The 24,142-nt window shown below is 39.3% G+C and overlaps 1 protein-coding gene across 1 annotated transcript in view; it reads right to left on the bottom strand.

Moving 5' to 3' along the window:
- PTPRT (protein tyrosine phosphatase receptor type T) overlaps positions 1-24,142 on the bottom strand; it is a 1,046,874-nt gene that overhangs the window by 356,000 nt on the left and 666,732 nt on the right. The window contains exon 9 of the mRNA XM_057701613.1: positions 2,612-2,721. Coding sequence (XP_057557596.1) covers positions 2,612-2,721 — 110 coding nt within the window. The remainder of the gene's footprint in view (positions 1-2,611; positions 2,722-24,142) is intronic.

Here is a 24,142-nt window from a genome sequence, read left to right as displayed (position 1 = left end):
ACATTCGTTGAGCTATTTTGCAGAGTCTGAAACACTCCCCACGTGGAAGAAGTTAACTACACGATGACCAGACTGTAACCATGACATAAGCTGCTCCACCTGACACAATTCTGAGAACTAATTTCAAGGAAATGGAAACAAACCGACCCTGGAACTGAAGATTAACTACACTTAAAACGATCAATATGATGTTGATCAGACCACCCCAGGACCAATTCAAAGGTGACTGTCAGAGCTCACTGTACTTTCCTGCACATAACCCCCTCCTTCCGCCTATACACACCTGCAACCTCCCCTTTAAAAGCTCTGGCCCCCTGATTGGCAGCGGAGAGTTGGCTTTTGGACACGAGTCTGCCTTCTCCCCAGGTTGCTGGCCTCCTGAATAAAGCACGCTTTCCTTTCCAACCGATGTTTGTCTCTTGAGTGTTGGCTTTCGAGCAGCGAGCAGCTGGACCTGAGTTCAGTAACATCTTCAGGGAGCTATTGCTCAAACAGTGTGTCTAACTCACAGTGATGTTTGCACTCTTGTTCTCTGCCCATCTATTTCTTTCTTCTTATTGTGGAATCACAATCAAGGGTTTCCTAGCCCAGCCCAGTGCATAATCCTATTAGAGCAAGAGGGATACTGCTCTTGCAGAAGAAATCTGTGTAGAGCTAGGACTCTACCTGCGACATGGCCTAGACCAGTGGTTTCCAAATGCAGGTAGGTACAAGAACCAGGGTCTTTTCATGCCAGAGCTGTCCTCAACTCAAGGAAAAATGAGAAAAAATGAGAATGTCATGAGTTATCCATAAAGCTAAACTTATTCAATTTAAAGGACTGCCTTTTATTTTGAGATTGTCCTTTCTATATTTTTGAAATTGTCTTTTATGAAACGATGTTAATCAAAGATGGTGAAGTACTCTGTGTTCATTCCCCCAAACCATTTGAAATGTTACTGGTCTGTGAATTCCAAAAGTCTTCAACATCTGGCACTGAGAGCCATTTATATAACAACACCAAGCAACTTAACCCTCTAAGTCCTGGGTCCTTTCCCTCTGCCTTAACAAAGACCAGGTGGTAGACATCTATCTCATCTGTGCGTATGTGAGTGTGTAGGATCATGGTCTGTGCTTTACAAAGAACAGCGTGTAGCCTTTAAATGACTGGGTTTTGTTTCAGTTGAGTTTCCAGTCCCTCTCTTCCCTGATAAGGTTTTGAGTGTGTCACAGGAAAGCTCTATCAGTATGAGTACCTCCTCTCCTTTAGCAGCATCCCTGGGAAGGATGCTTCTCCCAAGCCTGTGGTCCAAGATGGAGATGTCAGACAGCTCTGCCTCTGAGGAATGCTGGATGGAGTGAAATAAGATGTTTCCTTAAGGTGTTTTCTCCAGTACCCTATACATGATAGACAGTTTTCTCTTCCCTTAGAGAGCTCTGAAGTCTGTCCAGGTCTCTCTAGAGAATTTCTGTGTCCATCAGATTCACCCTGAATATTTCTTCCTCATCAATACTCCTTGACTTTCCTCCCCAGAGCTCATCCTCCCTTATGGCGAGGATATTCTTCCCCAAGCTCACTCCTGACAGGTGTACCTTTCTGCATGAGCATGCAGAGTCTTTAGTCCCTCCACAAGCTTACAGTGCATTTCAGCCTGGGATGCTCCTCATCTTCCCCCTCCTCAGACTCCCTAGAGAAACCCTGAAGCAACAATTAACTTCCCCCATTTTACAGATGAGAAAACTGAGGCTTGAAGAGAGGAAGGACCTTCTAAATATGGTGGTAGAACTACTAGGATACCAGACGCCATCCTTCTAGCTTCAGCTTCCATGCCCTTTCCTCGGCATTGCTGCGTTTTCTTATAACCCGTATCAACCAACTTGTGGTGTCCCCGAACACAGGGGTGGGAAGAAAGTCAATCTTGCCCATATCCCAATATTAGCATTTACATATATCAGCCTTACTGAAGTTTTACTGTTTGTTTGCTTTCGCTTTGCAATGAGCTTCTAAACCATTTGTTCCAATTTTGAAAGTTTTCAGGAAAGCTACATTTTGTTGGCTTGATGGGAGCATTCCCATTCAAGGACATTCTGCTCCGTATCTGATATAAGACCTTGCTAATCCTGGGAGAAGGGCTTTCAGCACCATCGCCTGGGTGACAATACAATATGCTTTGGCCATAGAGCAACATTAAAGCTCAAGAATCATGTGCCCCTGGGTTATAGAATGACACTGGGATCCTTTTGGAAGCCCAGGCACTGATATGGGTACCATGAGTGTCATGTGAATGTTGTGATTTTCCAGAGGAACTGTGACTACTGTTTGCCAGGCTTGGATCTGCTCAGCTGTGCCAGGACAACCTGACTCCTTGAGTGCTGACTTCTTTGTTGAAGACATCGATAATCCCTTCAATGCTATGCCCAATTTTCTTTGTCACTGGGGCTATCAAGACAGCTCAATTGACGCCCTTGTGTTTTATTCACACTGTATTATCAGAAACCTTCTGGTAAGTTGTGTCTCACTCACCTTTGTGCCCTTGATGGAGCTCTGCACACAGCAGGTATTTGCCAACTTCAGGCTGAAGTCAACTGAATAAAGCCAAGCCAAGTGATACAGCCAAAAGGGCCTCCTTACCTCATAGAGCGTGATGACCCCATTGGTCTCATTGGGAGGTTTCCACTGGATGTAGATCTTCTCCTCAAAGGGCCCCCCTTGGATGGATTCTAGAGGAACAGCTCCTGGAACTACAGAAGGAAAAAATTAGTAACTTGATGTCACCGTCCATCTCATTTCTCTAGCCTCTTTGACCTAGAATGGGAGCTGGCAAAATTATCCTGTAAAAGGTCAGATAATAAATATCTTAGGCTTTGTGGGCCATACAGTCCCTGTTATAACTGCTCAGTTTTGGCACTTGTAGCACAGAAACAGTCGTAGACAATCGATGAACAAGTGGGCGTTTCTGTTTCCAAGAAAACCTTATTTCTAGAAACAGGCAAGGGCTGGCATTGACCCACGGGCCATAGTTTGCTAACCATTTTCGTAGAAGGTCAGTGGCTTCTCATCTGTAGACTCTGAGCAAATCTGTTCTGGAGCTAAAACTGACCAGGGTAAAGAGGACACATGTAGGTCCCAGCCCTGCCAGCAGGTAGGATTCTGGAATTAGACTCCTGCCTTAGGACTGGTACTTGAGGAATGCAACGTGAACTTCATTTCCCTAAACCTCTCAAGTTTTCTCCAACTGCAGGAAGTGCTTCCATAGTTTCCTAACCCCTGAATCCACCAGCAACTATGTGCCTTGAAACCTCAATCAAACCAGAGGGCAGCTCATTTGTCTCGCTGCTGAGTCTCCGCCACCTGACACATGATAACAATTTGCTGGTTGGACGAATAGGTGAGTCAATGACCTATGCCAGCATTTTGCCCTAATGAGCAAAACCTTTCCTGGGCTGTTTCCGCACCCAGAGAAGTCTTCCTGCCAGCATCCTCCTGCTGAATTCCACTATCATTATGACAGTCTGGAAGATGATGAACCATGAAATAATGATTCCCCAAACTTCCTGTCATAACCCCCTAGAGGACTGTGAATTCATGTAAGTCATTACGGACTCTATTTATATTTTGGCATTACAAAAGCAGGTATTTTTACTAAGTGCTTACTCTTTGATCAGAATTTTACATACATTATTTCTCCTGCCCAGTATGTATTATCTCCTTTCTGCTGATAAGGGAGCTGAGGCTAAGAGAATGAAATAACTTGCTCAAGGTCATACGGCTCTCAAGTTGTAAAGAGGGACATGAACACCTGTCTGTGAGCTTCAAAGCATATACTCTTAATCACCATGCTGTGCCTCTCGAGATATACCCATAGCCACATGTTGCAATCAGTTCCCTATTGTTAAATTAAAACATATTTAGTTTTTCTCATTACAGACAAGATACACAGAATTTGTTGAATATTAAAAATCTACAAAAAACATTTTTTAAAAAAGAAAAGAACAAAATCACTCATAATCCCCGTAACTGGAGGTATTTTTCCAGTATTTTCATATGCCTATGCATATACATATTTTATTTTCAAAACCTAAACTCCTACTGTGCGTATTGTGTTGTGACCTTCTTTTATCGCTAAACAAATCACAGTTTAAAAAAAATCCTTAAATGTGCTTTGGGGCCATGCATTTTAATAGCTGCTTAGAGCAGGATATGCCCCATTATAGCCACCAGTCCTTCATTATTGGGTGTTAAAGTTGGTGTGAATTCTTTATAAGTAACACTGCAATGAGCATTCTTACAAATAAGAGTTTGCATGCAACTCTGCTGATGTCCCTAAGATAAATTCTTGGAAATTAATTTATTGGGCCAAAGTAGATGAATTATTTTATCTTGAAGGCTTTTGACACATATTACCAGACTGCCTTACAGAAAGTTCGCAGCATTCTGGGCTCCGCAAACAGAAGAACATGCTGATTCCCAATCCATGCCAACAATGACTGTTTAAAAGATCAAGCATTTGTATGTGTATCTATTTTAGAATACTGGAGAGCGCAGACTTGTTTTTCAGTTTAATTGGCCATTTGCACTGATTCTTTTCGGAACATGCTCTCTACACCCTGTGCTCATTTTCTTCCAAGGCTCTTCATTTATGTTCATCGTTGCCTTATGACATAATCTGTTTTTAAGGACTTAAGCTTTTTTGTATAGGTTATCATAATTTTGGTCAGTTCTTCCTCTGCTTTTGAAATCTGTTAGGTATACAGAAGCTTCTAAGTATTCAGATCTCTTACTGCTTTTCCTTACCCAGTCATCCTTTCCACAAATATGTACTGAACACGTAATATGACCAAGGGACTCGGTGATAGACATTACAGATACACCAGTGACAAAGAAAGATGTAGTCAAATCCTTGATAAGGCTTGTATTCTGGAAAGGGAGACTAAATTAAATAACTAATTGCACTCATAATTAGTTTTCTTAAGTTATCAGGACTTTGAGGTAAACACACAAGGTGTTGGAAGAATTATAACCAGCAGAGAAAATCTAGCCTGGCAAATCATGATAATAAGTGGAAAGCAAGTTAGGGTTGATGGATAAGTAAAAGCTACTAGGACAAGCATGGGGAGGATGGGTGCTGGAGTGCAGTGGATGGCTTTGTGGGGGGAAGAGTGGAAGGAGAAAGGCCATCCTGCGGAGAGAAGATGGTAGCTTGCACCAGGGTAAGGTTAGTGTAGAAGAGAATTATTGAGATTGTGTCGGGGATTTGGGAGAGCTAAGCTCATGTGATTTGGTGGTGATGGAGGAAAGAGATGTGTTGAGGACGACCCCAGTTCTTCTGTTTTACACAAATGGGGTTGATCAGAGGATTGTCTATAGAAAGGGAGCCTTAGAGGATGACTAGTCTTGGAAAGGAAGCTGGCAAGCTCAGTTCTGTCATGGTTCATTGGACGAGTGTGCAGAACACCCAGGGGGCAATGCTGAGTAGCAGTGGGGCAGGGGGTGGGTAGCAATGCTTAGACATTGAAACCATGTGGAGGGAATAGATCTTGTAGTAAGAGTGCAGAGGAGAGCAAAAGTAGCAAGTCTAGGACTAAGGCAAGAGGAACTCCAACCTTAACAAGGAAAGCAAAGAAACTCAGAAACTGGGAAGCCGTGTTTAGAGAGGCGACAGGAAACCAGGAAGGTGGGCTGCCATTGAAGCAGCTAAGGGAGGATCAAAAAGGTATTGGTGGACAGTGACAGGTGTGGCTGATGAGTAAGATAGAACCTTCTATTTGTTCATGAATGTAGTGTCTTCAAGGTTACTTATGAGCTGAGTGAGAGTAATTCATGGAGAACGTTGGTGTCATTAGCCATCCTTTATGGGGTGGAGAAGAGAGTGGAAGGTGAGGGATTGGGACAAGTAAACATTTTGGCTGTGAGGGGGAGAGGAAGGCAAGGAGGAGCAGGAATGAGACACGGAGCCAAAGTGCTGCCCCATCCCAAAGATAGGAGAGGTTATAAGATAATTAAAGGCAATCAGGAAAAATCCAAAATTGACGTAAGAGGTAGAAGGATGGCGAACAGAGAGGAAACAACTGACATTAATAGGGGCCTGAAAATGCCGGGGCAAGGGTGGGTGGGAAGAAAGCATCCCTCCCTCTGTGAGATAAGAGAAGAGGAATAAAATATGCAAGTGCTCTGGAAAGGGGGGTTAAGGTGTCCTAATGGCTCTATTTTCTTGAGAAGAGAGAGTGAAACCATCTACCAAAAGTGTCCTGGAGGAGAAACTTCTTCAGGAATTTGGAGATACTTTAAGAGGTGAAAGGTGAGCTGAACAGAGAGATGCTGGTGCTGCTGACCAAGAAGGGTCTATCAGATGCAGGCTGGGATGGGGAATATCAAGCTAGGACCGTCACCTGGGCTCCTCCTTTCATACCAGCTCAGAGCAAATTCTCTTTCTCGCTCAAGATCAGACAGTCATCTCTATTTTCTGCTTTCTATTTCATGCTTTATTCCCATCTTTTTCTTTTTAAACCTAACACTTTAATCCATCTGGGATTAATTTTATGTATTGTACAAAGTGGAAATCTAACTAGAGTTCTTTACAATATTCTTAGGGCAATAAATTGACCAGTCAAAACTTTCCCCAGTGATTTAAAATGCCATTTTATTACCACATTAAATTATTTTATATTCTAGCATATGTTGCTGGCTTTCTGCTCTATTTCATTGAGTCATAGCTTCCATTCCAACAGTATCTCTCTGTTGTGTTGATATAACATGTTTTAATATTCAGTGGAACGGGTCCTTTTCAAATATCATCATTCTTTTGCAGAGTTTTCTAGACTATCACTACCCATGTATTCTTAGAATACTGGAATAATTTTACAAAACTCCAAAAATGTTCCATCAGAATTTTTATTTCCCTTGCATTCTTCACTTCTTTGGGGGGGAAAATGACACCTTTTTATAACAAGTCCTCCTACCAGTAATATTGTATTAATCCTCATTCATTAATGTTTCTTTTTATATCTCCCACTTAAAACTGTTTTTTCATTTCTTACAAACTGTATTCCTAGGATTTTATTACTCTTGTTCATATTATTTTTGCATTACATTAAGAAGTTTCTTGGGACTTCCCTGGTGGCGCAGCAGTTAAGAATCTGCCTGCCAATGCAGGGGACACAGGTTCGATCCCTGTTCTAGGAAGATCCCACATGCCATGGAGTAACTAAGCCCATGTGCCACAACTACTGAAGCCTGTGTGCCACAACTACTGAGGCCCGCATGCCTAGAGCCTGTGCTCTGCAACAAGAGAAGCCACTGTAATGAGAAGCCCGTACACCGCAACAAAGGGATGCCCCTGCTCGCCACAACTAGAGAAAGCCGGTGCACAGCAACAAAGACCCAACACAGCAAATAAATAAAAAATAAAAATTAAATTAAAAAATTATTTAAAAAAAGTTTCTCTTATGAAACATGAAAAACAAAATTATATATAATATATATTTAAATAATAATTATGAAACAAAAATGCACGTACCCACTATCCACATCACGGTGCCACTGCAGCATCCTTGTGCCTTACCCTCTTAGCTCCTACTCTCTTCCCCATTACCAAAAAACATGCATATTATCCTGAACTTTCTGTTAGTCATTCTCTTTATTTTTATTTGGGGTTATAAGTATACACACCTATCTCAAGACAAAATATTGTTTAGTTTTTCTGGTTTCCTTTATATACATAAACTTGAGTGTCTATATTGCATGATTTGCATTTGTCACTCAGTGCAGTTTTGAGATTCATCTGCATTGATGCGCCTAGTTGTATTTCATTCATCTAAATTTTATGAATAGAGTCTTATTTATTTTCTGTATTTCTTATTTATTACTATAGGCAGACATTAAGACCATTTCCCGACGGGACTATCTTAGGACATTGCTCCTATGAATATTTTCGTACATTTGGGTGAAAATATACATGATTTCACTAAGGTATACCTAGAAATAGGATAGGTAGACTAAGGGCAATATCTGTCTTCAGCTTTCCTGAGTAATGCCAAATGATTTTCCAAAGCGGTGGTAGAAGTGTATACTCCCTCCAACAATGTTCTGAAAGCTCCTGCATCTCTACATCCTTACAAACACTTGATGTTGTAAGGTTTTTATATTCTAGACCATCTGGTAAGTGTGAAATGATAGATCATTGAGATTTCACCTGTTTAGTGTTTGTTGGACATTCTTGTCTTTTTCTTATTGACTTGTGGAGGTTCTTTGTATATCTTTGTTATGGACCTTTTATTGGCCATGTGTGTTATAAAAATCTTCTCTTGGTTTTTGTCCTCCCTATCCCTTTATGTTACCTTTGGATAAAGATCAGCTCAATTTTGATGTAGTCAAATTTATCACTTTTCCTTGTTTTGTCTGGGGAAAAGAAAGATTAGTGACTTGATGGTGATAATCATTTCACAGTGTATACATGTATCAAATCATCACGTTGTAGATCTTAAATATATACAATTTTATTTATCAACAAAGCTGGAAAAAAAGAGCAGCACATGCTGTTGGTGCTTACTGCTTATATACTGATGCTCACTGCAAAACACTTGCTACTCTACCTGAAGGCTGTGGGAGCAAACTTGGTCTCCACACAGAGCAAGCAAAAAGTGCAAGGGAGTTAATGCCCCCAAAACATCCTTCAAGCAATGAAAGGAAGTTAATGTATGAATATTCTGGTCTCCTCACCATTGGTTGGGTTAACTCTGAGATATGTCCTAGTAATATTCCTCAAACTACCTCAAATACCAAAACCCTAGCTGTTATTATCATTATTATTATTAATTTTCTTAATATTATTTTCAACCCACTGTGGACCAATACTATCATCACATTTTTGAAAAGAAGAGGAAAGTAAAATCAAAAAGTAAAAGTGAAATTTAAAAACACAGAAAATGCAAGCTCCTCCTTTTAAAATACTTAATTTCTTTTTCTGTAATTATCTTGTCAAGGACCTGAAAGAGTTCCTGTGTCAGTGCTGGTCTCTGGATTACAGGTGGAGTGGCTCTGTTCTAAAACCCAGTGATTCCCATGGTAATTTTTTTTTCCATAGAATATATTTGCATTTATTCAGGAATAGCCCTACTCAAATTATTTTGGGTTCACCAGGAAAATATCTGGGGAAATCAGTTTAAACTTCTGGAGAAAAATAGAATATTCAGTGGTAGTTTCTAATTTCCTTAGTCATTCTATGGATTTACACCCATGGTGATTTTCTTGATAACACATTTCATTGGCTTCCTTCCCTTCCCTGATTCACTTCTCTCTACTTATCAGTGTGTCCTGGGTCATCTCCTAAGTAAACTACTTGCATTTGAATTCTTATCTCAGGATCAGATAAATGCAAACAAAACAATATATCCAGGACTTCCCTGGTGGTCCAGTGGGTGGGACTCCATGCTCCCAGTGCAGGGGACCCAGGTTCATTCCCTGGTTGGGGAACTAGATCTCACATGCATGCCACAACTAAAAGTTTGCGTGCCACAACTAAAGATCCTACGTGCTGCAACTAAGACTTGGTGCAGCCTAAATTAATTAATTAATTAATTAAAAAAATAAACAACATATTCAAATAAAAGATTCTTATTTAAGAAAAACTTCCTCTAACCTGAAGTCATAAGAATGTTTCCTTAAACTTTCTTCAGTTTTAAAGTCACACCTTTTATAAAATGTCTTTAACTCATCTGTGTTTTCACGTACCGTGTAAGGTAGGGATCTAATTTCATTTCTTCCTCTCTATCCTAGCACTACTTAGTGAAAAAAGTTTTTTTTTTTAATTTACTTAACTGATCTGCCATGTGCTACCTTTGCCTTCTATCATATTTCCACATATATATGGGTCTAATTTCTAGGTTCTATTTTCTCAATTGTTGTATTAGATTATTATTGTGTCAATATCATGTATTTTTTAAAAATTGAATGATTCTTTAAATTCTATAGTGCTTTACAATTTTCAAAAGTTTAACACACATGATTTCATATAATCCCATTAATAACCCCTTCTTTCATCTACCCTGATATTGCCCCTTGCCCTTCCTTCTCCTCACTGGTAACTACTAATTTGTTCTCTATATATGTGAGTCTGCTGCTTTTTTGTTTTATTCACTAGTTTGTTGCATTTTTAAGATTCCACATATAAGTGATATCATACAGTATTTGTCTTTCCCTGTCTTTCACTTAGCATAATGCCCTCCAAGTCCATCCATGTTGCTGCAAATGATATTATTTTATTCTTTTTTATGGCTCAATAGTATTCCATTGTGTATATACACCACATCTTCTTTATCCATTCATCTGTTGATGGACATTTAGGTTGCTTCCATATCTTGGCAATTGTAAATAATGCTGCTGTGAACATTAGGGTGTGTGTATCTTTTTGAATTAGAAATACCATGTCTTCTTAATTAACAAAGATTTGTAGGTCCTGATATCTGGTAGAGCAAGGCCTGCAACTTTGCATTTTGTGTTCAGGACTGTCATACTATTCTTGTCTTTTCTCCTTGCATATATATTTTAAGACTAGCTTAAAAAAAAAACCTTATTGTTTTATTGAAGTTGCATAAATTATAGATCAATTGAGAGATCATTTATTTCTTTATATATTATGTCTTTATAAATTTGGTTTTCCTATCCATAAACATGGTATATCTCTTACTTAGGTCTTCTCTAATGTCCTCCAGTGCTTTATACATTTATATATACATCTTGAAATCTTTTTGTTAGGTTTATTCCTAAAAACCATATATTTTTATTGGTATCATAAACAGTATTTTTAAAAATATACACTTGTTAGGTGAAGAGAAATGCAATTGATTTTTTAATGTTGACTTGTCAAACATGCTATATTCTCTTATTAATTCTAATAAATTGTGTCTAAATTTCTTTGGGTTTACACACATAACCATAGCATTTGCAGTTAATGACAGTTTTGTTCTTTTCCAATCTTTTAACTCTTTAATTTTCTTGTCTTCGACCAAAGCCACCAATACAATATTTAGTGGAAATAATAAGCATCTGTGTGCTTTCCAACTTTAAAGGAAATGATTTTATTATTTGGATTTTTGGGTATGTTGTTTGTAGGTTTCTTAGTTACCCTTTATCAGGGTAAGAAGGTCTTCCTTATTCTTGGTATACAAAGATATTTTCTTCTTAAATCTCACTGAGTTTTAACTGAAGCTTTTTCTGTATCTATTGTAGTAATGATACATTTTGCCTCTCTCTTACTTTGTTAATGTAGTGAATTGCATCAATGGATTTGCTAATGTTGAACCAATCCTAATGTCCTAAAATAAACTATTTTTTTCCTAGTTGTATACAGTGCTGGATTATTTGCTAATATTTTGTTTGGGGTATTTGTACCTAATTGTCCTTTTTCTCATAATAAGCTTGTCTTTGATATTAAGGATAAACTCGTATCCTAAAATGAGGAGAGCAGTGTTCCCTCTTCTTCTGCTCTCTGAAAATGTAGATGCAAGACTGGGGTTACCAGTGCCTTGAGTATTTGTCTGATTGCACTTGTAAGACCATTTAGGACTGGTGTGTTTTTGCTGGAAAAGTTTGAACTACTGATTCTATTTCTCTATTTGTTGTAGAATTATATACATCTTTCCACTTTAGTCAAGTTTTTACATTTATATTTTTCTAGGAATTTTTCCGTAGCCCATAAACGTCAAATTTATTGGTATAAAAGGATATTTAATATCCTCATTTTATCTTTTTTACTGTGAAAGAACCACTACATAAGCATATAAAACAAATACACATCTCATTAATTTATCAACAGACAACTTCATACCCTCAAAAGGTAATCATTCTCAACTTCTTAATAATCATGACCTTACTTTTCATTATAGTTTTTCTTCCTTAAATATATATCCCTGAGCACTATGGAGTTTGTTATTAAATAAAAATAATAAATAGTGCTAAACTCGTTGACAAAGATCAGTCTGGAAGAATTAACCTCTTTCTTTACATCACTAACTTCCATTCCATGAACATGTTCCAACCTGACATTTATTTACACATTCTGTTAAGAATGTGGATTTTATTCTGTTTTTAAATCTTATTTCTTTCTGTAATTCTTAGGGGACGTTTGCTTTGCATTATCAGATTTGTCCTCTTTAATAAGAATAAAAGCATGTTCCCATCTGTCCAGTAACCTTTCTATATGCAACCTTACAAGAGCTGGAACAGGGCAGTCTAGTTTGGTGGCTTGAGATATGTTCTGCTAGTGATTATATGAGCCCCTGTTTTAAATATTTCTAACCCAGAAGGAAAGGGAAAATTTAGATATGCCCATCATTACTTGGCCAGATAAAGGGTTGGCTTGCTTGGAGGTGAGGGTTGGTGGGGGAAGGTTAGGGGAAAAAATTAACCACGCAGCAGGAAGCTTCTTTTCAAAAAGAGAACTTATTTTCGTTTTTGAAAGAGCAGCCTGAAGTTACCTGGAGCGCTGCCCCTACCTTTAACTGGAATGTCTCTTCCCAAAGATACTCTTTCCTCTAATCCCTCTGCTTCCCTGATTTACCATATGCAGGCTCGGACCGAGGGCTCTCATCCTCCGCTCTAAAGACTGGCATATAAAGATGCCTCAACATTAAGATCTCCTGAACCCCTCCCCCCCCCCCCCCCCCCACCCCGCGCCACTCCTGTCTATCAGCTCCATAGCCCACCCTTGCCTTTAGCCCTGGGCAGAGTTTGAAGGTATTTATGCAATTGGGCTTAGAAGTCCCTTCTTCTTGTGCCCCAAAGGACTGGGCAGCAGGGGAGGGGGGGTTTCTTTCAATGAAGCCACAGCTCTGTCATCTTTTCTCCATGCAGGGCCCCTCCCCTAGCATTGATCTGCATTAATTCCTCTGGCACGGGTATGGCATCCTCTTACAGCTCTCAGGGCAGAACGAAAGGCATTTTTCTATTTCTTTGGGAAGGCAGTTTAAGAAGAATGACCAGATGACCACCTTAAATCAAAACTCTCACTTTCAACATGCAGATCTGTCAGGCAGTACCAACATCATGGGCTGAGCCAGACTGCCTGGGTTTATGTCCCATTCTCACCACTTATTTGTTGTACAACCTGGGGCAAGTTGCTTAACCTCTCTGTGACTCAGTTTCCTCACTTACAAATGAGGATGAAAATAGTACCCCCTTCATAGCTATTGTGGTGATTCAGTATATGAATACACATTAGGTGCCCCGCAAAGCTTCTGGCACAACATCAGTCCTCTGTGTGTTTGCTCCTCCTCCTGGCCCCATCACATCCTCTGAGAGCTGCTCTAGTGCAGCCTGGAGATCACCAATTTGATTCTTTTGTAGAATCGCAATTGTTCCTATTTCCCTTGGGGTCCTTACATCTATCTGTAGTCTCTGAGTAGTGTCATATTGCTTATCATAGAAGCCAGATCTTCTCGTTGCTCACTGAGTATATTTAACAGCTTTATAAAATCTTCTTCTGATTTCTATGGTAAATTATTTAAAAATCTATTTTGTCGCTGAGGAGATTCTCATGATTCATTCATTCAATAATATATGTATCGCATGCCTGTCATCTACCGGGCACTGTTCTAAGTGCTTGGAAGCACCAGTAAACAAAAAAAGAAAAAAAAAAAACGTCGTCTCTTTGGTATACACACTAGTGGGAGAAGAAAGATAATTAAATGTAGAGTGAAATAGGCAGCATGTCGAATGATAAATCCTAAGGAGATACACAGAGCAGGGAAGAGGGCCAAGGAGTGTGGTGTAAGAAGAGTCCAGTTTTTAATAGAAAGGTGGAGGAAGATCTTCCTGAAAGGTGACATTTGAGCACAAACATGAAGGAGGTGAAGAAACCAGCCCTGTTTTTTTGTTGGAAGATTATTCTAGTCAGAAGGAATGGCCAATGCAAACGTCCTGAGGCAGGGACACACTTGGCACATTAGAGGAGAACAGTGGCTGGATTTATGTAGTGAGGCAGAGGTAGAAGACGACAAGGTCAGAGACAACCAGAGAAGTGATAGTACTGAAACTGAGTAGGATCCTGTGGGGCTCCTGGGCCTGGAAGCCTCTCTGTGTCCCCTGTTCCTTCTTTGTAGGGAATGGACTCCAGCCTCCATGACCTTTTCTGAGTTCCAAAGAGCAGGTTCAAACAGTCGCTAATCAGGGAAGGGAGGGGATGCAGAGACAGGGGAGGAGCAGCCAAGAAACAACAGTGCAGCCTTGGGACAGGGTCCTGGTTCTGCCTCAAGGAATATATACATAACAGTATCTATGAGCTCTTTATAGAACTAAAACCCCCAACAAATGGAATATGTTAGCATTCTTCATTCCAGAGATCACAGTTTGATAACCTCATCAAGAGACCACCTAAGGCCAAATTAAAGCAACCAGAGAAACTTATTAGGAGACTACCTGAGATCAGATTAAAGGAGTGCAGGCCCTGCATACACCCCACCCTAATCTTATCAGCAGCCCCATCCTTGAACCACTGCTATAAAACTCCTCACCAAATCCTCCCAGGTTAGGTGACACAGTTTTTGGAGGGCATGAGGCCACTGTGTCCCCCTGTGCCTGGCAAAGCAGTAAAGCTCTTCTTTTCTACCGCACCCAAAACTCTGTCTCTGAGATTCAGTTTGGCACCAGAGCGCAGAGGCTGAGTTTTCAGCATCAGTGTGGTCACATGGGACCTTGTGAGCCATCCTAAAGATGTGTGCTTTTAATCTCAGTGACATGAGAAACCACTGGAAAGTTATGCGCAGAGGGGTGATGCTGTGATTTGCCTCATGGTTTAACAAGATCCTTCTGGCTGCTCTGTTGAGAAAACAGTGCAGGGTCCAGGGCCAAAGCTGAAAGACCATTTTGGAAACTACCTTAATAATCCAGGTTGGAGATCACAGTGACTTGGACCAAAGAGCTAGCAGTAAAGGCTGTAAAAAAAAAGATCAAGGTCTTGCTACGTATTGAGGGACAAGTCATGACAATGTGCTTATGGATGGGATGTGGGGAGTGAGTAGGGCTGCTGCTTTGCACGAAGCATGGGGTGCTAATGACAGAGAATACGGGGTGAAGAGTGTTCCCTGGAGTTTGCAATCCAGGGCTTTGGATGTGATGAAAGGGAGGAATCAAGGTTTCTGGCTTGAGCCATTAATAAAATGCAGTTTCCATTAACTCAGGTGGAGAAGAGTGTGAGGAGAGTGAGTCTGGTGGTGGCTGAGGGATGATTAGGTCAGCTCTGGATGTGTTTAATTCCAGTGGACTATTAGCAATCCAGGCAGATAGGTCTACCAGGCAGCTGGAAAAATGACTCGGGAGGTGGGAGAGGTCTGGTTTGGAGACATCGATCGGAGAAATCATTAGCACGTGGATAGATTTTAAAGCCAAAGGACTGGAGGAAATAATTAGAGGAATGAGTGTGGACCAAGGGTCAACAAACTATGGCCACTGCCAAATGCAACCAGCTGCTTGTTCTGTAAATAAAATTCTACTGGAACACTGCCACACCCATTCATTTCTAGGGCAGAGTGAGATGTTTGAAATTGGGATTAAGAGGTTTTGTAGGTAATTTTAAGATGGTCCCTTGGCCATGACTAACAGAAATCTTGCATAGATCACTGGTTAGGTTTTTCCAAATTGCACACCCTTGATTAAAAAGCAGTCTGCGGGATGTACAGAATGGACTTGAGGACAGTGCAGGAAGGGGAAACTGGGATGAAGTGAGGGAGTGGCACTGACATACATACACTACCAGATGTAAAACAGATGGCTAGTTGGAAGCTGCTGCATAGCACAGGGAGATCAACTCGATGCTTGGTGATGACCTAGAGGGGTGGCACAGGGAGGGTGGGAGGGAGGCTCAGGAGGGAGAGGATATGGGGATATATGTATACATAGAGCTGATTCACTTGGTTGTACACAGAAACTAACACAACATTGTAAAGCAATTATACTCCAATAAAGATCTCAAGGGGAAAAAAAAAAAGAGAATATATGACATAGAGGTAAAATCTGATCTCTAGAAAAGGGAAGTTTTTTTCTAAGCCAGAACAGTAGATTAGAACAGCTTCCCACGGAAAGGCAGAGGGAGGAGAGCGAAGACAGTAAGGGTTCGACCTGCACTGTCCAATGCAGTACGTGAAAAGTAGCTAGTATAAATTCAGGTGTGCTGTAAATCCAGTACACACAAAAACTTCTACGTATTATTAATAAAACAAACAAACAAAAAAAGCAGTCTGCCAGGTCTGGTATTGGCCACACACGACTTAATATAGCTCTTGGCAGAGAGTAAATTAAATGCTTTATGCATAGACTTTCCATGTAAGACACCATATAGAAACTGGTGGGATGACTATCTCCATTTTACGGATGGAGGCACTAAAGTGTACAGAATTCAAGCAATTTAGTCAAGGGTGCACAACAAAATAGTGAATGGAGCCTAGATATAGCCCAGATCCTTCTGACTCCGAAGTATTTTCTGAATCACCCCTTTCTTCCATCACCTGGTAGACATGTGGGTTTAGGAAAGCTGAAAGGCAGTCACACTAAAGTCACCTGTTAGTGGCAAAATCAGCACATGAGACTACTACTCCACAAGTCAAAAAGTCCTTTTCCATGAAGCCTACTTATAGTCAACCCTCGGTGTCCACAGGCATTGGATCCAGGATAACAAAATTACAAAATCCAATGAAGTTAAATTCTTTATATGAAACAGCACGGGGACTTCCCTGGTCCGGTGGTAAAGAATCTGTCCTGCAATGCAGGGTTCGATCTCTGGTTGGGAAACTAAGATCCCACATGCTGTGGGCAACTAAGCTTGCGTGTCACAACTGGAGAAGAGAAAACCCACATGCCACAAATAGAGAGAACCCCACGCACCACAGTGAACATCCTGTGCACCACAACGAAAGATCCCATGTCCCACTACTGGGCATATACCCAGAGAAAACCATAATCCAAAAAGAAACATGTACCATAATGTTCACTGCAGCACTATTTACAATAGCCAGGACATGGAAGCAACTGAAATGACCATCAACAGATGAATGGATAAAGAAGATGTGGCACATATATACAATGGAATACTACTCAGCCATAAAAAGGAATGAAATGGAGCTATATGTAATGAGGTGGATAGACCTAGAGTCTGTCATACAGAGTGAAGTAAGCCAGAAAAGAGAAAAACAAATACTGTATGCTAACTCATACATATGGAATCTAAAAAAAAAAAAAATGGTACTGATGAACCCAGTGACAGGACAAGAATAAGGATGCAGATGCAGAGAATGGACTGGAGGACATGGGGTTGGGAGGGCAGAGGTGAAGGGGAAGTTGGGATGAAGTGAGAGAGTAGCACTGACATATATACACTACCAACTGTAAAATAGATAGCTAGTGGGAAGTTGCTGTATAACAAAGGGAGATCAACTCGATGATGGGTGATGCCTTAGAGGGCCGGGGCAGGGACGGTGGGGGGAAGTCGTGGGAGGGAGGGGATATGGGGATATATGTATAAATACAGCTGATTCACTTTGATGTACCTCAAAAGCTGGTACAAGAGTGTAAAGCAATTATATTCCAATAAAGAACTTAAAAAAGTTAAAAGTAAATAAATAAATATCATTAAAAAATAAATAAAATGGCACAGTACAGTTGGCCCTCCACATCGGGGTTCCTCATACAGTTGGCTCACACATCGATTTCTAAATCAATCTGCAGATATGGGACCCACGGATATGGAACCTATGGATACAGAAGGCTAACTGTGCTTTCTTTTGATTCAACTAGGTCTTTTTCTACCCCCACCTCTCTCACTGTGAAAAGACTTCTTGAGGAAAGATTCCTGTTTTGTCTTATCTTCTAAGTTGCTTTACCCTTCTTTTTCTTTTCTTTATAATTCTTTAATGAATCCACATATTCCCTTCCCACAATTTCATTTCTTTTTCTATCTAACAGCACGGAACTTTCCATCTTTTTGACAGAGTTCGACAACAAAGGTTAATTACTTTATAATTTCATTCTTTCTTTTTAAAAAAAAAGCACACTAAAATTGCTAATTTTAACTGTGCTTCTTGTCAGTAGGTTCATGTAAATTCACTGTAATTAAACCAGATGTTTTCTTGTGCCTAAAACTCAGATGGTAACTTAAGGGAAATTTTCATTTCAACATAAAGGAGGACCGATTGTTATCAAGGGAAGTTTTCTCCTCTCTTCTCCTCTCTTCTCCTTTCCTCTTCTTTCTTCCCCTCCATTTTCATATCTGAAAAGTGAGGTTAATGGTGAACTTGGACGGTAGTTGTGAGAAGTAACAAGTCAGTTTATGTAAAAGCACAGAGCCTTGCACTGTCAGCACAAGTTTCCCTTCCTATTATCTTGTCTAGGTTTTTTTTTTTTTCCCCTCTCCATTCCAGGTGCCATATTTGTTGGTTAGTTGGTTGTTGTTCATTACAGAGGCTCAGAACTAACTTACAAATCGAAATAATTTGAAAATGGTTCAGAGGAGTCTGTGAATCTTATAGAGACAGCAGATTTAAACAATTTCAGGACTTCCCTGGTGGCACAGTGGTTAAGAATCTGCCTGCCAATGCAGGGGACATGGGTTCAATCCCTGGTCTGAGAAGATCCCACATGCCATGGAGCAATTGAGCCCATGCACCACAACCACTGAGCCCAAGTGCTGCAACTACTGAAGCCTGCGTGCCTAGAACCCGTGCTCTGCAACAAGAGAAGCCACTGCAGTGAGAAGCCCATGCACCACAAGAGTAGCCCGTGCACCGCAAGAGTAGCCCCTGCTTGCCGCAACCAGAGAAAGCCCACATGCAGCAACAAAGACTCAATGCAGCCAAAAAAAAAAAAAAAAGTATAAAAAAAAATTTCAATCTACTTTGTAATTTCCAGTCTTGCTGGAGGAAAGATACTTTTTTTCTGGATAAATTTTTATATCTTAAGATGTCAAACATACCTTTTTAATGGAACTATACAGTGGTGTATTAGTAAATGTTTCACGGCCAGTTCTCCAGGAAAACGAAACAAAACAAAACCTCAATATGTTTGCTAATTTCCATGGTATAAATATCTCCACTCTGGTTGATTTTAAGCAATGAATGTGATATCAGTGGATTCAGACGTTAGAAGAGAGGCTAATGATTAGCTCTATCAAGCCAGTATGAGCTGGTTTTGAATATAAATAAAGTACATTATGCACTTCTTTACCTTTTTATTGTATATAAACAGGGCCCTGTGATATCATGAAAGAGGCATGGGCTTCAATATTAGCTATTCATTCATGTAACAAATGGTTAATGTGCATCTACTATGTGCCAGGCAGACAATAAACACACACACACACAGACACACACAGAGTATTTCAGATAATAAGCACTATAGAAAAGGATAAAACAGAGAGAGTGTTTAGGGAGATACTAGCCAGGAATAGGACTATATCTTAGGTAGGGTTAGGGAGAAAAGCACAGATAAGATTTTGGGATCTATTTATTGGCTCTGCCATTTGCTACTTGTAGCCTTAGACAGGTTCCTCCAACTCTCTGAGCCTCAGATTTCTCCCCCACACAGTATCAGTAGCACCTACACCACAGTACTTGGCAGTTGACTGTATGAATGAAACATATCAGCACAACACCTAGCTCACAGTGGACATGCAAAAACTATAATTGCACTTCTTCTTACCCTTTATGAGCTCAAGGTCATCTCTGTAACATCACCAATGTACTGAGCTCTAATTAAATGATGGCTCAGGACTTACTAACACGTGTATAGTGCTTTTACCCTTCTACCAAATGACTCTGCATTGCATTACTTATTGTCTTGCTGTTATTGCCTTTTATACGTTTCTTCTCACTTTCCTCTTTTCCAGATTTTATGTGCGGCATCTTGTTACTGTACAAGTACACATCCCCAGTAACATGCCGCCTCCTCTTCATGAGACCCGAGAAACCAGATAATTAGTTTTGTTAGAAATGCACATAAAATACAAGCATTCATTCCTGAAATGTCAGTCTTCTCTATAATGAAAGTACATGTCTTATATTAAATGAAATAATATATGTATTATATGAGATTAAGGATATGCCATGTCACATATGTATGTGATTAAGCACATATTACATGTGATTAAGCATATTATGTTAATATATACTATATTATTAATTACAATCATTTAGGTTTTACAATCACTATAAATTATATGGGAGTCTAAACTCCTTATTGTAAAATAAGAAAAGTGACAGTGTTTGCTTTTTCACATTTGGTGTTGAGATTAAACGCATCTACATTGCTGACGAAAATGTCAAATGACAGGACTTCTAGGGAGGAGTATCTGTCATTGTCTAACAGAAATGCATATGCACTCACCCGATGACCCCAGCAATCCCACGTTTAGGAATTTCTCGTGAAAATACATCTCTGCAATACCAAACAATATATGTACAATACTGGCTGCAGTATTATTTGTCATAGCAAATAATGGGAACAACCAAGCATCTATAAGACCCTACTTGAACTAACCATGGTATGTCCACATAATGAAGTCCCACACAGTTATAAAATCATGGACTAATTTCTAGGATATATTAAGTGAACAAAAACACAAGATGCTGAGTATACCTATTATGCTACCTTTTACATAAGAGAAATAAAAAATCATTTTTACTTTTTTGCAAAATGAACTATAGGAAATATATATGTGAAATAAATACAAATGGTTACCTTTCAGGTGTGGATAGGAACAGTGTGAAAGAGAGATGCTGGCAAGTCTTCTCTGAATGTATCTTTTTACATAGTTTTGACTTTTGAACCAAGAAACTGTTTTGATGTTAGAAACAATAACATTAAACAAAAAAGGACGGGGGGGAAGGCAAACCTTAAAGTTGAAATAAATGAACCTAATTGGGTATCAAATTGATACTATAACCATCCAGAGAAAAGAACAAACTTTTGGATATGGTATCGTGACTACTCAAGGAGAGAAAACTGAAAAGAAAAATCTTTAACCTAATTTAGTAGCTTTCTTGTTTGGTAGGAGGACTGGTATTGTCATTCTGAAACTACTTTGTGTGTACTGCAGCATGGAGCAAATGAAAAGGTACATGAAAGTTGGGGTTCTCACTATGGGAAGAAGGAAGTAGATATATACGAATTGAGGGCAAGTGCAGAAGAATCCTGGGGTGTTGGATTTTAATTAGAGTGAGCTCATGATTTAAAACAGATAACTGATATTCCCCAGCTCTACCTTCTTGAAGAGCCTAGAGGCAATAACACCCCACTGAGTATACCTAAGATGCATCTCTGAAAACAACCAGAAATCCTTAGATAAGTGGTTGACTCCAGGTCTGGGGGAAAGACATTGCAAGAATAGTCTGGAATATTATGTTGCACCAGAAGCAAGGAAGACTAATGAGACCATGTAAAAAGGACCTAGGAGCCAATTTGAAGGGACTCCTACTAGCCATATTCAAGATAGTTTGAGCATTGAAAAGAATAATGATAGTAATGGATTTTAATACACTGAGTAAAAAAAAAAATGACCCGTGAGTCAATAGGGAAACTAAAAATGGGAAGGAGATGAGGAGAGCAAAGTTCTTTTATAAAGAAGAATGCTAATTAATACATGTAGAGGGAATGCTAGATTTTAAAAAGCACCCTTTTGTAAACATCAGTATAATAGTTGATTCAGGTGAAGATTATCAAGGAGTGCTAAAACCATTGGGTCAACAGTTCTTTGGGAGACCCAGAATTTGCAAAGCAATCCTGAGGAAAAAGAACAAAGCAGGAGGCATAACCCTCCTAGACTTCAAACAATACTACAAAGCTACACTAATGAAAACAGTGTGATACTGGCACAAAAACAGACATATGGATCAAAGGAACAGAATGGAGAGCCCAGAAGTAAACCCACACACCTATGGTCAATTAATCTTCAACAAAGGAGGCAAGAATATAAAATGGGAAAAACACAGTCTCCTCAGCAAGTAGTGCTGGGAAAGTTGGACAGCTGCGTGTAAATCAATGAAGTTAGAAGACACCCTCACACCATGTACAAAAATAAATTCAAAATGGCTTAAAGACCTAAACATAAGATACGACACCATAAAACTCCTAGAAGAGGTCATAGACAAAATATTCCCTGACAAAATCATACCAATGTTTTCTTAGGTTAGTCTCCCAAGGCAATAGAAATAAAAACAAAAACCAAAACCAAATGGGACCTAATCAAACTTAAAACCTTTTGCACAGCAAAGGAAACCATAAACAAAATGAAAAAACCTACAGAATGGGAGAAAATATTTGTAAACGATGCAATAAGCAAGGGCTTAATTTTTAAAATATACAAACAGCTCATATAACTCAACAACAAAAAAACAAACAACCCAATCGAAAAATGGGCAGAAGACCTAAACAGACATCCAAAGAAGACATACAGATGGCCGATGGGCACATGAAAATATGCTCCACATCGCTAATTATTAGAGAAATGCATATCAAAACTACAATGAGGTACCACCTCACACTAGTCAGAATGGTCATCATCAATTAGTCTACAAATAACAAATGCTGGAGAGGGTGTGGAGAAAAGGGAACTCTTTTACACTACTGATGGGAATGTAAATTGGTGCAGCCACTATTAAAATAGTATGGAGGTTCCTCAAAAAACAAAAATTGAGTTGCCATACAACCTAGCAATCCCACTCCTGAGCATATACCCAGACAAAACTCTAATCTGAAAAGACACATGCACCCCTATGTTCATAGCAGCACTATTTACAATAGCCAAGACATGGAAATAACCTACATGTCCATCGACAGATGAATGGATAAAGAAGATGTGGTATATATATTACTATATTAAATATTTCTCAGCCATCAAAAAGGATGAAATAATACCATTTGCAGCAACATGGATGGACCTAGACATCATCATACCTAGCAAAGTAAGACAGAAAGAGAAAGACAAATACCATATGATATCACTTATATGTGGAATCTAAAATATGATACAAATCAACATATCTATGAAACAAAAACAGACACATAGATATAAAGAACAGACTTGTGGTTGCCAAGGGGTAGAGAAGGTAGGGGAGAGAAGGATTGGGAGTTTAAGATTAGCAGAGGCAAACTATTGTATATAGGGTGGATAAAAAACAAGGTCCTACTGTATAGTACTGGGAACTGTATTCAATATCCTGTAACAAACCATAATCAAAAAGAACATGAAAAAGAATATATAACTTCACTGTACAAGTGAAACTAACACAACATTGTTAATCTACCATACTTCAATAAAATTTTTAAAAATAGTTCTTGGGGAATAGGATACTCAATAATTTCAAAGCATCACTGCATGGGTGAGCTAATTTACAAAGAGAAAATGTGCTGCATTTACTGTGGAGAGACTGGGTGGTCCTCATCTTATCTAAGGGACCAATGCATCATTACCAGCAGAGGTGGGTACCTGACATTATGTACCTCTCAACATGATACAGTGAGAAATACACATCACCAACCCATATAACATTTTTGCCAAACATGTCTCATATTTGAGTTTGTCACATAAAATCAGGTTTAATGTTACTGGAAATATGATGTGGATCATCTATTTGATTATTTTAAAATTAATGCTAAATTTCTTAGATGTTCTATGGTGTTGTAGGCATGAAGGAGAATGTCCTTATCCTTAGGTCATGTTGTGATGCTAAAAAAATTTAGAGGTCAGGTGTCATGATTTCTGCCACTTACTTTCAAAGAGCTAAAAATACTGTATGTATGTTTATATATGATATTTCCTTATCAAATATATCATACACAGATATCATACATATATATGAAAAAACAGCAAGGTGTTCATAAATGTTGAATGCAGTGAAGGGTTTACAGGTCTTGTTTGTACTATTCTTTCAACTTTTCTATGGTTTTGAAACATTTCGAAGTAAAATCTTGGGTATGAGAGTCACTGCATATAACATGCCTATGAGAGCCTAGCACTGTGTAGGTAACTCAATAAATGGCAGCTAAAATGAAACCATCATCAACATTTTTTTCCTCTTGCGAGGCCTCAGAGATCCCATTTCACAGTCTTGGCTGTGGTCTGGTTGAAGGCAGAGAAGTAATTACCCAGTAAATGAGTCACAGTTTTGTATGAGACATTTATGA

The sequence above is a fragment of the Hippopotamus amphibius genome, chromosome 12, assembly GCF_030028045.1.
Source record: "Hippopotamus amphibius kiboko isolate mHipAmp2 chromosome 12, mHipAmp2.hap2, whole genome shotgun sequence".
NCBI classification, from domain to species: Eukaryota; Metazoa; Chordata; class Mammalia; order Artiodactyla; family Hippopotamidae; genus Hippopotamus; species Hippopotamus amphibius.
This window is presented reverse-complemented; position numbering and strand designations above follow the sequence as displayed.